Source organism: Lathamus discolor, chromosome 15, assembly GCF_037157495.1.
Source record: "Lathamus discolor isolate bLatDis1 chromosome 15, bLatDis1.hap1, whole genome shotgun sequence".
In the NCBI taxonomy this organism is placed as follows: Eukaryota; Metazoa; Chordata; class Aves; order Psittaciformes; family Psittacidae; genus Lathamus; species Lathamus discolor.
The window spans coordinates 10,729,063-10,744,199 of NC_088898.1; the positions used below are offsets into that span (position 1 = coordinate 10,729,063).

At 46.8% G+C, this 15,137-nt stretch overlaps 1 protein-coding gene across 8 annotated transcripts in view; it reads left to right on the forward strand.

Annotated features, from left to right (window-relative positions):
• The window catches only part of ZNF618 (zinc finger protein 618), a 154,865-nt gene that overhangs the window by 119,577 nt on the left and 20,151 nt on the right, over window positions 1-15,137 (forward strand). For 4 of the 8 annotated variants that reach the window (XM_065696041.1, XM_065696042.1, XM_065696043.1 and 1 more), the window contains 6 exons: window positions 887-922; window positions 1,658-1,735; window positions 2,346-2,435; window positions 10,265-10,453; window positions 13,348-13,431; window positions 14,546-14,602. In XM_065696041.1, coding sequence (XP_065552113.1) covers window positions 887-922; window positions 1,658-1,735; window positions 2,346-2,435; window positions 10,265-10,453; window positions 13,348-13,431; window positions 14,546-14,602 — 534 coding nt within the window. The remainder of the gene's footprint in view (window positions 1-886; window positions 923-1,657; window positions 1,736-2,345; window positions 2,436-10,264; window positions 10,454-13,347; window positions 13,432-14,545; window positions 14,603-15,137) is intronic. The other 4 variants (XM_065696045.1, XM_065696047.1, XM_065696048.1 and 1 more) reach the window with 3 other exon arrangements.

Here is a 15,137-nt window from a genome sequence, read left to right on the forward strand (position 1 = left end):
AGATGTGGCCAAGGGCTGGTGACACTCAGACAGAAGCGGACACCCTCCTCCAGAAGCAGTGTTTATTTGGGGAAAATAGAAGCCACAACATACTTTGGCCTGCCCCCTGCTTCGTGAGCATCTAAAGGTCCTCAACTGAGAACCCACAGATACTCCAGGCTCTCACTGTTTATGCTGCATGCCTGTTACTTCTCCTTCTCACTTGGCTAAAGGAGGGCCCTGGCAGAGTTATAGAGAGAGGCTGCCTGGAAAGCAGTAGGTTTTGGATAGCTGGATATCTCAGAGAAGCAAGTGGCTTTGCACAGTACATGGTGTCCAGAAAAATGGCTGGGTTTAACTGGAACGTGTGGCCATCTGAACATGCTGTAAGAACAGCCAGTGTTCTCTTGCATTGCACCACTGCACTTCCCTTCCTCCCATGGGGAGCCAAAATTCAATTGCTGGCCCTGCAAGTCACTGTGAGATGTGTCTGCTTCTGTCAGAAGTGTGTCTTCGTAGCTATGTTTCAGGGAGCTCTGCTTAGGATTACAGGAGGGTTTTGAAGAGCTTCACTTGTGTCCTGCAAGGACACTTAGTCTCAGTTCCTCAAGGGGCTGTTGTAGCAAACACAAGTGGGAGGCAGCTGTGCATCTGAACTTCACATGGAGTCCTGTCAGTGTAAGAACAAAGGCCTTGCGCATCTGTGTATATTAGGGCTGGGCATGCTCAAATAGTTCCTGTGTGGATGCTGCTGGGAAGAGGAGGGACTGGGGCATAAAGCCTGGTTTATTCTGATGGGGCTGAAACATGCTGAAGTGGTGCGTGAAATGCAGGAAGAAAACAAGGCCATTTCAGAGGATTTAATTTCTGTTTTGTTTCTTCCCCTCCTTCTTCTATTCTGTGTTAGTTTTTAGTGTGGAAGGGGCCCCAGAAAACCGGGCAGGTAAGCAGAGCTCCTTCATGTGCTTTATTTCACAAACCTTTCTGAGCATTCAGTAGTTCAGGCACAGCAGGTCCATTTCTATACTTGTAAGAGTCAAGGGAGTTGTGTCACTGCTTGCAGCAGGAGAGGGAGCATCCTCTCTCCCTCCCCCAGTGTACAGCCAGTAGGTTGCTGCCCAGCCCTAGTAGATACCAGGCTTTTGTTGTATGTACAATTGATCGGGCTTCTAAAATCCAAAGAAAAAGGTGGCTTATGTCTTTGGTGATTTAGTGAATTGTTCAAGGCATAAATGAAATTATTTGATAAAATGGGATGGGTTCTGATTTGTTGTTTGCTGTGCTGTTAGATGGTAGGAAGTCATTGGCTAGTATTTGTTAGCTGACTTGCTTGCAGACTGCATTACCACTTCAGACAGTGTAACATCATTAGACAGGAGATGCACTGGAAGAAGATCAGAAAGTATGGATCAGGCTTTGTGATGTGTTTGTTGTCTTCCTCTGTATTAAGCATTATATATCTACAAGGCATATTACTGGGCTGGGAGCAGGGTAATCCTGGGGCACCTGAGGAGGGATGAGTCAGTGAGAGGGGTCATTTGGTTTATAATTTCTGTCTTGAACTCTTGTTACAGATGGAAATGTCATTACAGATGCAGGAGCATTCAGTGCCCATGTAGCTGTAGAAGGAAAACCTGAGGGTATTGTCAGCTCTCTTGCTGGTTCTGTTCTCTTGCAGACCCCTATGACCAGGCTGTCATAGCAGCAGATGAAGTGAAGGAGGAGGAGCCGGAACCATTCCAGAAGATTGGTCCAAGTATGAGTTATCCTACAGCTTCAAATGTGAAAGAGAAAGCGCAAGCGTTTCAAATTGGGCATTAGCTGGAGAGCCTCTAGGATAACCAGACAGCACTTCATTCACAGAGGTGGTGGCACCTCAGGAGTGCTGCTTTCATCAGGGGTTAGGGCTTGTATAGGGTCAAATGAATCCCAAATACCAACAGCCTTGGCGGTATGAAACACAGCTTGACAGAGCAGCTGTGGCTGCACCATCCCTGGCAGTGCTCAAGGCCAGGTTGGACACAGGGGCTTGGAGCAAGCTGCTCCAGTGGAAGGGGTCCCTGCCTGTGGCAGAGCGTTGGAACTATATGAGCTTTAAGGTCCCATCCAGTCCAAACCAGTCTGGGATTCTATGATAATCTCCTGTAGCTTGTTCAGTTGTACTGGACCTTTTATGCATGGTCCATCACTCTGGATGCTTCCTTTGCTGGGGAAAAGGATGTGTGAATTACAGGGCAGATAAGCTCCAAATGCATGAGGAATATGCTCCAGTTTTTATCACCTGGCCAGTTCCTATGTGATAACCCAGGCAGTGGTTGTGTGAGAGGCTGCTGCACTCCTTTCTGATCTTTGTTTCATCTTCACAGAAACTGGCAATTACACCTGTGAATTCTGTGGCAAGCAGTACAAATACTACACTCCCTACCAAGAACACGTGGCGCTGCACGCACCTATTAGTGAGTATCCTGCTGGAGATCTATTCATGGCAGCCTATGATTTACAGGGGTTGGTGGTGAACACCAGGATTACAGGAGAGAGTAGTGTCAGTCCTGTGGGTCCTTCCCCTGGAGCTGTGGGGCTGCAGCTGGTAGGACATAGAGCATGTGCTGACCAGGGCACTGGGAAGCCGAGCTGGAATCTCCTCAGAGGGGTGCTGTTACTCTTAGGTGTGTAACATCACTGAATTTTACCCAAGTCTGTGCAATTTTGCACATGTTCTTTAGGGGTTTGAGATTTTAGTTTGTTATTTAACTGAAGTGCTGCACAACATTTTTAGAGTCCCTTAAATAATCCCAGAACGTGCTGGGGAAGGAACATCTTTCCTATGAGCTGCTGAGAAATTATTGCAGTGATTTAAAAATTGGTTTTCAGCATCATGTAGATTGCCTTGACAGCTTGTTATCCCAGGCAATAAAATATGTATTTCAGGGAGCTGGGCAAAAGGCAGTTCTGAGCACGCTGCACAGCACTGCAACCTGCGCTCTGGAGGGACACTGCAGTCTGCACTCCCCACACACAGGGGAGCTTCTAATGAGCTAAAAAGTCCAATTCAGTGCAAAATTTTAGTAAAATAGTTGAAATTCTTGCTCCTTGCTGGGTTTGGATGTTTTGAAAGTGTGCAGAGAAGTTCTTTACTCCTGAACTTCATGCTTCTTTCACAGCACTGGCCAGTGTGGCTGTTCTTGGCAGCCCTTTGGCTGATTCTGAGAATGGATGAGCTGAGCTCATGAGCTTAATGGGTTTCTGTAGCTGCTTATCCACAGCCAGCAGAGGGAACATGTGCTCCTCCCTCACCAAATTCAGCTTTAGTTAGGTTTTTAAATTATTATAATAAAGTAGCTTTGGGTTTAGGCATACACAGAAATCAGTTTGGAACATAGTCCACCAGACTATCACTTTTAAGGTGGGTCAAGGCTTGGTGGCTCTCAACAGCTCCCATTCAGGTTCTCTGAAGCATAGAGATGGACCAAGATCAGGGTAGAAGGTGTAGGGCATAAAATACCTCTGTCACCATCACCGCAAAGTTACTATCTCCCATCTGCCTGAAGGAACTAACCCAGTGCTTAGGATAGCACACACAACAGTTATTCCTAAACATCCCTGCAACCCCAACCTCCATCTCTTAATTCCGGTGTTTTCAGGTCCTTAGAAAAGCTGTTGGTGTTTGGTGATCAGCAGTAGGTAGATCTCCTAGTCTAGATGGGCCCTCAGACACTAAGGCTAGGGTGTCTCTAGTCAACAGTACAGGTAGCTAAGGAGCTGTTCGCTGTAAGGGCTGTGCATAGAATCTCCCCTCAGCAGCAGCAGATCCTTATCTTCCCAGTGCTTCCCATTTCAAGGAGATTCATCGCTATGGATCTCTCTCCACCCTCCCAACTACCTGTAGTAAGTAGTTGCAGCTTGTGGTTCCAGTCCAAGCTCTCCACAACTGTTCTTCTCTGGGAGGTGTTTACCTGAAGTGGGCCCCGCAGGTCTGCCTGCAGATACAAATGGTCCACATAGATGCTGCCCTTCTCCCTGTGCAGAGTGCAGGGTCCTGATGTTCACTTTTTGAATCCTGGAAGCCAGTTTTGGAGGAGGAGGCACATTCTTTTGAATGCTGGGATTGAAGCCATTCTTTCACCATGGTTTCTGCACTAACGTTTCTGAAAGCAAGAGAAGCTACCCCTACTGCAGACTAGGCGAGCAATCACTGAGATATGCAGCTGGGCTTCCAGCAAATACCTTTAACTGTAAGGACACTTCAGATCAAGAGAATAATAATATTTTCATAAAGTTTAACCCCCTCCCCATAAATTTTTCTTTTTTCCTTTTGGTTTTTTTTAGCCCTTTTTTCCCCTCTCCTAGTTCCCATGACCTGTAAGATTTATGATTTACAGTGACAGGCCACTAACCCTGATGAGCATAGAGCAGAGGGCATGAGGGGCTCCAGGGCAGGCTGGCAACTCCATCCTCCCACCTTTCTACTGTTCAGACTCTGCTCTTCCTATAGACCAAGGTCCTGTGAGGCAGCTGTGAACACATGAGGTTTGAAAAGCACAGCTGGCCCTAGTAGTCAGAAGAAGTGAAGCTGAGGCTGTGTCTTTACCCTGGTCTTGTCTACTGGTTATAAGGCAAATGCTGAAAAATAAGCTGTAGTGGGAATGGGTAGGAAAACATTCCAGCATTCCCAATTCAAAGTCCTGGGTCTCTCTACTTGAGCGCAAGCTTCCCTTCCGGAGCCTGTCTTTCTGGTTTTCTGTGATAATGGATAAAAAATTCCTTGAAAATGGGCTAAACCAAGGACTCACATCCTGCAGGGTCAACAGGGCCTTGCAGGATAAGTTTCGGTCAGTGCTGCTGGATACCTGCTGTCTGGAAAAGAGCTCTGCTGTGGGGTTCCCTGGAATTGTTAATGCCAAATGTCTCTTCAGAAGTTCCCTTTTGTTAGAGAGGAGTTTTCCTTTGGTTAGAACTGGGTTATTACTCAAACAGGGCATATTCTTGTGCTGTTTCTGTCAACCTATTCAGTCTTTCTAAGAAGGGTGTCAGAGGCTGTTTCCAAAAAAAGTGAGTTGTAGGCACATTCATTGTCCCAGTTTTAGAAATGCCTCTGAATGGAGGTGCACAGGGGGAAGGGGTCAGAGATATCTCTGTCCTCCTCCAGGCTCCATCTGCTCTGTGATGGAACTGATTTAACATTTGCAGGTGGCTGGGTTATTGTGATTTCTCTTAGAGGATGTATCAACAGTGCAAAGAAAACCTGGTGTGTTTGGGATGTGGACTGGCTAGAAAAGCCACCAGCAGCAGGTTTTAGCTTGGTTCAAGTCCAGGCTCAAGAGTATGCACTCACCTCATCCTCGTGTGGTAACTGCAGATAAGGCAACAGACTCCCTGACCATCGCAGTATGTTACGAGAGCACTAAAATCTGCACAGTTATCCATGTCTGTTGCTTCCAGGATGAAAATCTAAAGGGATGGCTGGGTCCTGAGTGCATTAATAGGTCTTTATGACCCTCACCAGCTTCACACGATACAAGCTCCACACCAGCTTCTGCCCATATTCAAACCACCTGTTTCAGCTCAGCTCTGGACCATCAGTCCCTGCCTGAGCTACTCTGTAGGATGTTGGTCTTGAGCTCAGTCATAGACATGCTTATTCCTGGCCGTGGATCCCACTGGTGTGTACCCCAACAACCAGTAGACTGACTTCCCAGCTTGACGTCAACTCTGTCTCATCACTGTGGACCTCCCTGAGGGTTGCCGCTATGTCTGGATCACCAGGGCTGATCCTGCCATTGGCTGGTGGATTGACTTCCCAGCTTGACTACACACCTGTCTCATCGCCATGAACTGATCCTGATGATCTGGACTCTTGGTTAAACCTGGCTGTCATCTCTGGTCCTGCCTTGATTACCTCCCAGCGGCTATGGGATGGGCCTGGCTGTCGAAGACTCTGCCAGCCTTGAGATGGACTTGGCTCCGTAGGGGACAGATAGACCTACATCCACCCTGATACCTGAGGTACACAAGGAAGTTCATCAAGCCTCTCTGTTCTATTACTTTTCTTATGAAGGACTCTGGATACAATCTGTTGATCAAAGGTACTTAAACACAGAGTTCCCTAAAGGCAGCTGCTGTCAAGGGCTTTTCTTTTAGGGAAAGGGATCCTTTTGGGTAGCATGTCTAGTTTCCACACAGGTCCTGCCTAACCAAGAAAAAGCCAGATGCAGATTCCAGCTGGATGGTGTGTCTTCGCTTCCTCCATCTTAGTGGGTGAAATGTGGGAGTTCAGGTGTTTTACCCACTTTCCGAGCCCACAGTGCCATAGCAACAGGCTCCCCTGGCAGTATTTGTTAGTATGTACAAAGAAGCACATTAAGAGTAGGTTGGAGCATGGGGATTTTCCTGTGGGAACACCCAGTAGCAGAGGTTTCTGCTCAGCATGTTGAATTTCAGGCCATTGTTAAGGAATCACCTTCCATCATACTCATTAAAGAGGTGTTTCTCTGGAGGTGGTGGTAAAATTCCATCTGAACCATCGAATGGTTCCTCACCCATCCTGACAAGATCTTTTCTGAAAAAAATAGGATACATGAATTATTAGCCAGAAATTTTACCTGGAAAAAGCAAAGTTACTGAGCTAACCTGATACCTATTCTGTTGTGGTGGTGCATCATGGTGGTGTGCAGATTTAGGTATCTTTCTAGGAGACATGTTGAAATGTCTGACAGTGCTGCTCAGTGCCACACTGTCGTGATTTAAACCCAACCACAAACCTCGTTTGCTCACTTCCCTGCCTTCTTGCCCTCCCCCTGCTCCTGGAGGGATGGGAAGGAGAATTGAAAGAATGCAACTCCCATGGGTTGAGATAAGAACAGTTCAGTAACTAAGGTATAACACAAATCACTGCTGCTACCACCAATAATAACAATGATAAAGGAAATAACAAGAGCAAAGAATACAACACCTCCACACCAGCTGACCAATAACTCACCCCATTCCACCCAGCCAAGCACCGACCGATACCTCCTCCAACCCTGCCGTCCCAGCCCTTCCGGGTAACTCCCCGTTACATCCTGGCCATGACGTGCTGTGGTATGGAATACTTCTTCGGTCAGTTTAGGTCAGGTGTCCTGTCTCTGCTTCCTCCCGGCCTCCCCTCCTCCCTGGCAGAGCAGGAGGCTCAGAAAGTCCTTGGCCAGACCAAACATTTGAGCAGCAACGAAAAACATCGGTGTTATCAGCACTGTTCCCAGGCCAAAAAATGAAAATATAGCACTGCACTAGCTACTAAGAAGGAGAAAACTAACTGCTACTGCTGAACCCAGGACACACAGCTTGCCACTCACTGGAAGGTCTTACCAAAGGCAGGAAGGGCAGGAGGGACCACTGTGGTCTCTGGGCTGACTGGAGTACACATGCTGTAGGGTTGCCTTGACCTAATTGCTCACATATTTTAGAGAGACATCTAATCTTGCTGTTAAGAATGACAGAATGTAGAGCAACCTCTTAAGGTAATTGATTTGATGCATTACTGCTTGTAGCTTTCAGACCCTGGATCCTGTCTGTAACTTTGCTGGGTGAAGGAGGGCTAAGTCACCATATTTCTGTCCTTTCTAGTGCTTTGTGTCACCACTGTCCAGTCACTTCATAGGCACTAACCTCTCAGTTAAGCTGCAGGAGTAACTTGATGTTTCCATTGGAAGGGATGCTGCTGTTGTCCTTCAGTTGTCTTCTTGTTTTCTAAAGGGAATATTCCCAAGTCAGTTAATGACCTTCATGAAGGGCATGCACCAGCGCTAGTGGAGAAACTGAGAGCTAACACTGCCTTTCTGATCCCATTTGAAAGTGCCCTGATTCCATACCCAAGGAGTACATTAGTCTTTTTAGCTGTATCATTGCCCTGGTACCTCCTTTACAGCCATCATGACCGAGTACAACAATGAACAAGCTCTTTTTCCTGCTGCCAAGGTGGAGTACCGTATCTTTGAAGTATCACCTGTGTCACTTATGTTCTTTAGCACACTATGTGCCATCCTGTGTGGCTGTAGCACTCAGTTTACCGAGTGATGTGAGATCGTTCAGTGAGACTTACCCTCTACTTTCCTCCTCTCCTGCCCTCTCTTCCTCAGTATCTCAGCTTCAACTGGGGCATCTCTCAGATGCTTTCTGAGAAAGTGTGAAGAATTTTGTCCTGGGATGATGGTTGGACTTGATAACCTTAAAGGTCTTTTCCAGTCTGGTTGATTCTATTAATTTCATAGCAGCAGTTGCAGGACTGTCTGACCACAGTCTTGCTGTTTAGCTGCCGATTTTGCGGCAGGAAGTTTTGTAACCATTCAGCTACTCAGTATTTTCGTGTTTGGAAGTATCTAGAACTTGGCCATTTGATCAGCCTGAAGCAGTGCGTTCCACAGTGAAGATGGCTTTTCAAGAGCAGAACAGAGGAGCTCCATAATCATCTGTACCTGTGTTGCTTTGTCTTCAGAGGGAATTTATCATCTGATTAACTACAGACTAAAACCTTTTTTCAAAGAATTATTGGCATCCTCCAGACTGGTAGAACTAATACTCTTCTGTCATTGCATTGCTCAGACTCTCTCTTCCTTGTGTCAGATGGAGCGGCCTTCTCTCGGGGGTCTGAATTGAAAGACATACTATTTGTTTAAGTTGGGAGGAAAACGAGGTCATTTTGGAGGTCTTCACAGCATTGAGACTTTTCTTTGGACCTCAGAGAGCAGTATCTGGACTGCAGAGGACTCGCAGTGATGCTGTTTGTTTCTGACACTGGGTGGTTGGCTGATGACTATCTCTTGGTATGGGCAGGGAATAAAGCAACAATTGGTGGGAATGGGCTTTGTGGGAAACTAGATGACACATAAGCAGGAAATTGTGATATCTGAGTACAGTTTTGTTTGGCAGCAATTGGAGGAGGACTATCCGTGGAGATTGAAAAGAAGTACAGAGCAAAAGCAAGCCTCCTGCCTAGTCAGCTGGCCAGGGACCAAGCAGAGAAGTGTCGTGACTTAAGCTATGAGAAAACTTAGTGCAGAATCTCCCACAGAATTACACTATTTACACTAAATCTCATCTTGGATCCATCTATTGCATGTACTGAGTATCTGTTTGCAAGCTGCTTTGGATGTACCATCCTCAGTCTCCAGTGCTGACGGTGAAGGTGAGAGCAGTTCACATTCGAGGTCTGTCATGTCTCATAGGATTTTGGAAGTGAGCATCCAGTCCCAGCCTGGGTGACTTTCCTCCTCCCCTGTTTCAGAGTCAGGCTCTTGTGCTGCTGTGGCAGTCCAGGATGGAGAGCTGCTCCATGGGGATAAGGATTTCTGAATTACACCGTATAGGATGAAGAGGAGCTCGTGTTATCCGTCCAACTGCGGGAATCCTAAAATACCACTCTGTAGAAATCACTGGTAGCAAGCTTGGGCTGAGGGTTATGTGAACCTTGTTTCTTAATGATTCTTTGTGGCAGGTGGTTGGAGTGGGACTTGGGCTTCAGGAGCCATATCCAGACTTCCATGGGGGAAGCCCCTGAGGAATGAAGAGGGTTGTTAGGCTGTTTCTCCATTTTTGCAATGGTTTTTTTTATCCATGTTTCTAGACAAGGGGCTTTCCTCCTGAAGGGTTTTCTTATGACTTTTGGCATTGAAAATTCCTTGTGATCCTCAGTGTACGTTGCAGATACCAAAATGTAGATGCATTCAAAGAGCATATCCCAGTATTACTCAGGATTTCTCCATATGTGACCTGTCTGGAGATGAGGGCCAAAAGGCCTTTTCTGGACTTGCAGGATGAGAACTCTGCCTCCTGATTCCCTTCCATTACAAACAGCCCGCTTTCCTTTGTATTTGGTTAACAAGACAAGGAATGTAGCTGGAGATTTAAACTTCTCCCTGTTCAGAGCTCTGAGTATCACATTAGAAACCTGCTCTCAAAATTCACTCTTACATACATTGGAATGGAGGACGGAGGAGCAGGTACACCCAGCCAGGCCATAGCAATCAAATAGTACTCCTGGATGGATGGGGTGATGCTGCTGGAGGAGGAATGGGTTGGTCACGTGGCAGTTAAAGATGTGGAAGGGAACTAACAGGCTTCAAGACTCTGTCCCCTCAGGTGAGTGGGGAAAAACAGTTTTGTTCCATGGGATCGGTGGATCCACAGTCGCTGCAGGTCCCAGTGCAAGGGATTCGTGAGCGTGGCTGTTAGAAAGCAAACCCTCCCAGAAGGCCCTCGAGCTGGGAGCTGACTGACTGTCCAGGCACTAGTTCTGAGTGTTCATATCCAGAGTTCTCTCGATCTCCACTCTTCGTGGCAGTGAAGACACAGGCGAGCCAAGCCAGCAAAAAAACACCGGCTTCAATAAACCGATGTTCTACCCTCCTGCACCGCACCCCCTCCGGTGTACCACCGGCATCCCAATCCCAGATGTTCCGCGCTCCAAATTCTGGATCCCCAGGAAGCAAGGCCATCACAGGTACCAATTGCCTTTCTACCATCAACTTTCTTAACTGCTTAGTGTCCAGTCCTGCCCTGGGTTGGCTCTTGACCCTTCCTGGACTAAGTCTGCTCCATCCATGACTGTCCCAGAAAAACTACTCTCAGAAGCAGTTCAGGGGATTAGATCCTTTGGCATGTTCTAAAGGAAATTTCCATCAGCAGTAGGTCTTTACAACCTCTTCCCAATGACAAGTTTGGGTTTTTTAAGCATCATGCTAACCACAAGGTACAAAAGACCCTGTTTCAAATCCTGGTGTCACAAACTGAGGAAAGCTTCCAGACAAGGATTGGTGTAATGGCTTGTCAGGGATGTGGAGTTCTGTTTCATTTCCAGCTTTGTTTGTCAATTTACTGTTTGTTTCTCTCAAGGCTGATATTTTAAGGTCTGGGCCTGTACCTGAGGAAGTAAAGTGGAATGCAGGTGTCTTCACGGTGCTCCATTCCCCATAGGAAACACCAAGAGATAAGCTGGGCTCCAGCAGCAAAATTAATGGTACAGAGAACCATTACAGAGGGGGTAGAAAACTCAAGATGTATTCTTCTGTAGCCCCAGTTTCCTCCTTCCAAAAAACATCAAACCTTAAAAAAAAGGGGAATAAAAAATAAAGTGAGGAGCACTGAAAAATAACTGTTAATAAGTAGGATGTGAGACATGGTGTTCATTTGCCCAGGCAACAGGGAAGCACTTTTAAACATGTGGGATTGATGGATACCTATTCCATTTCAGTGCAGAAGAAGAATGGGTTAATCAGTTGGTGTTTAAACACCCCTGAAATGTCTGGCATGGACAGATAAGAGTAACAGAGGTGGCTGTGGTGGGAGAGGCCACAAAGTGCTGAGCAGTGATGCTTTTTGTGAGATAACACACACATCCACAGCTACTAGATGTGGCAATGAGTGATCTTACAGCTTGTGAGTTCCGAAATTCTATATTGCTATTGCACCTCTTAAGCATGTATATGATTTTATTACTAATTTGAGGTCCATCCAGTTCAACCAAGTTAAAGCTGACAAACCTTCTTCAGTATTTACTTAAACTTGCACCAACTTCTTCCAGTTTCCTGACTCTCAGAGAAGTGGAAGAGCTGGGAACGTTCCTTGGGGCAGAGGCCAAAAGAGCAGTAACTGAGAGAGGATTTTTGTAAAGGCACTTTTCCCCCCACACTTCTCTAATCAAAAAACAATCATCGATACATTAGGTACAAACCTTGAGCTGCTCTCTTCCTGTATGGAGGAGGGAATTGCATGATGCGTGAGCCTGGTATATTGATCTTAAAACATCTAGTATCACCCTGGGGGTCCTACCCTGTCTATCTGGTGGTGTCATTTCTGTGGTGTCTTTCAAGGCAGTGTCCTGTACAGATGCAATCTGAGCAGCTTCTTGCGTTTCTGGTACAAGTGCATTGACCATAACACCTATCAGGAAGACGGTCTCCAGAAGGGATGCCTTCCAAGTGCTATGCTTAGAGATGCTCCACGTGGGCCTGGGCAGTACCAGAGATGTGGAGCATCACTCCTTGCAGGTTTTGCACAGGCACTTGGTAGAGTGGCACTTTGTCTGTACAGAAAATTTTGGTTTTCATGCAAAAGGTTCAGGAACAAGGGGAGAGAGAGAGAACTTCTGTTAGCTGCCTTCTCCTTGTGGGAAGGACACAGTAAGGGAAATGCATCCAACCAGCTCTTTGTTATTGCCAGACTTGACAACCAATAAAGGATAGGGGATGAGGACAAAACTACTGTGCAAACTTCACTTCCACTTGTGACAGAAGCCAGGATTTGAACCTAGGTCTCTTGGGGGGTGGGTTGGCCAAATCCGTTTTATAGTGGTCTCTTTCCCACTGTGATTTTCTAGTTACTTAAAGCCTCTCAATCCTGTTCTTTATCTGTCAAGTGGGGTGGACTAGATAATGTGTCCAGTTCCTTTTCAGGCCTGTTTTCTGTGTTTCTGTTTTAACTGATTTGATTACCAAGTTTTCTTGTTGTCCTGCATTATAGACAGAATCAGGACATTGCTTGTAATGGTAAACCTATACTAAGGGACACCAGCTTGAGGCGGATGTGAGGCATCTCATCTGTGCTGTGCAGTGACCTTTCAGGACACTGCAGCCACTGCCAGGGTCAGGAACCACCTCTGCACATTGGAGGGGTCCTCCCAGTACAGTTACTGAGAAATTGTCCTGTTACGTTGCTGCAGTGGGTGAAGCCAGTGAACTGCCAAGAGCTGGGCTGGCAGCTCACTCCTGAGGAGCCCAGGCCTGTCTGTGGGACCTGGGTAGGGATGCGGGAGCGAGGTCACTGTTGGAGAGCACAGGGGACAGGGGCTCTACTGCAGCTTTTCCAGGTATCGTGGGCAGCTCTGAGGCAGCCCCTCAGCTGCCCTTTGAATGTTTCTGGGAGGGAGTTCAGGAAGGGAGTGCGGATTACTGGCAGCACAGGGAGAGCTGGGATAATGCTTCTGTAGGTCACACAGTGCATGTTGTGATGAGAACCCGAGTTCAGCCGGCAGACCTGTACCAGAGGCTTTAAGGGCTGCTTATTGCCTTAAGAAGGAGTAAGATAAGGGTTGGGTTTTTTTGCAGGGGAGGAAGCCATGACCCTTCTGGTTCAGTCAGGACTGGTGTTCATGGGCTCCCTGGTGTTCATGGGCTCCCTAAGAGCCAATCCAGGCCACCTCAGCCAGAAGGCATTCAAGAAAAATACCTGTTACCCCATCAATGAATCTGACCCATTTGCCTCCAAAACGAGGTATTTCACCTTTCTGCTGTATTCAGGGTATGTGATTGTTGGCACAGGAGGATGTTTTGCCTCCTGTCTGCATGGTTCTGTGCCCACTGTTGACCAGTCACCATCCCTGCTTTGTTCTCCACCCAGCAGAAAGTGCTTTCAGCAGGAGAGTGGAAGGCAAAGCACAGAACAACTTTGAAGAAACAAACAGCAATTCTCAGAACTCCAGCGGTAAGTGTGTTCTCTCCCTCCTGCTCTTGCTTACCACGGCCCTCTCCAGAGCAGGAATCAGCTGTGGTTTGTGATTGGTGATCTGTTTTGGTACCTTCTTTAAGCTTGCAGGCTGCTAGCTTCCCTGGGGTACTGCCCTCTTCTCGCTCCTCTCCAGCTTCCTGGCACTCCAAGCATGTAAAAAAGGTGATATTGGGGATCCTGCTCCCAAGGTCCAGGTATTCTAGCATAGATTTTTCTTTGGGGAGCAACGATGTAGAGAAAGGGGAATATGGACGGAGATGAAACAGTTCTTGTTCTTTGTTTATGCATCAGTGAAGTCTGTGTGAAGCAAAACCATTTGCAACAAGCAAGAGAAGTTCAAGGATTCTGAGTAGAACAGCAGTTTGCATGCCACAGTGATCCTAAATGTGGCAGTTTATTTACACATCACTATAACTGGAGTCCAGCTGTTTGTGAGTTCACTACTACACAGAGGTCACAGCACACCAGATGTGCAGATGTAGGACTGAAATGTATGTGCTAGAAGGAATTAAAATTTACTTCTGGAATTTCCTTTAAATTTTAACTCCAGGTGGTAGTAACTAAACAACCACTGGGCTGGACGAGTTTATTTAGATACACCATTTATAGAGCTTAAAAGGTTTTTGTCCTGCCAATGCATCCCCCTGCCTTCAGGTGGGACACTGCCATTCTCTTATGTTCCCTAACTGGAGCATAACAGACAGACCAGATAAAATGTAATTTCAGCATCTCTATGCAGAGATAAATGATGTGCCAGCAGGAAAGGCTGGTCTCCCTCTGTTCCCCATTCAAGAGTACCAAAATATGTGGTGTTCCCAGTGCCACTGGCTGGGATGGACAGGGAAGGGAAGGGATTTCTCCCTGAAGCAGGTTTCACAGCATCTCTTGGTAGGGTTTATGTCTGCCTGTGAAGCAAATAAAGAGCTTTCTGAAACTATATTTCAAAGGAATGGTATGGTATTGGAAGACCCACGTGCAGTAGCAGAGTGGGTGATAGTGGATGGGGAAAAAAGTTGTTTGTTACTAAACTACTGCAATTGTATTTTGAGGAACAACCCTGTACTAATCCAAGCATTCACCACAATTACAGCTGTTCATTCGGGGACAGAAAAACCTAAAGAAAAGAGGTGTAAGCAGAACCCATCAGGTGAGCTTGTCTCTGTGTTTCAGGCCCTTGTACTCTTTAGTCCTGTTCCACTTCGGCAGCAGCAGTCAGGAGATGTTAGGGGCTTGCCAAGTGTCTTCAGTCAGCCCAGCCAGGCTGTTAGACATGACACAGAACTGGCTGCCAAGAGTTACCAGCCTGACTTGCTGCTCTGAAGGTGGCCCCTTGCCCCTCAGCAGGTCTGCTCCTCATGTCTTGTCTTCTGTGGGTAGTATGAGTGGTTTGTCTGAAGGGTTTCAAAGCCTTTAAGTGCACATCTTCAAATGCCAATGTACCATTTGGGTTCCTGACTCCTCTGGGGCCCTTTGAAAGCAGCAGCCTTAGATTGTTCCTTTTTTATGCCTGTCAAGCCCTGTATAGCCTACAGAGGAAGGACAGAATTACCTTCCTTCATATCAAACAGCTCATCCCTAAAGCCAAGAGAGCTGCATGTGTTAAGTTTTGCAGAAGCGAAGAGAGCCTGTATCATGGTGGGGGTCCAGGGACTGCTGACAGGAAGTCAGTAGTGGCTGTATAG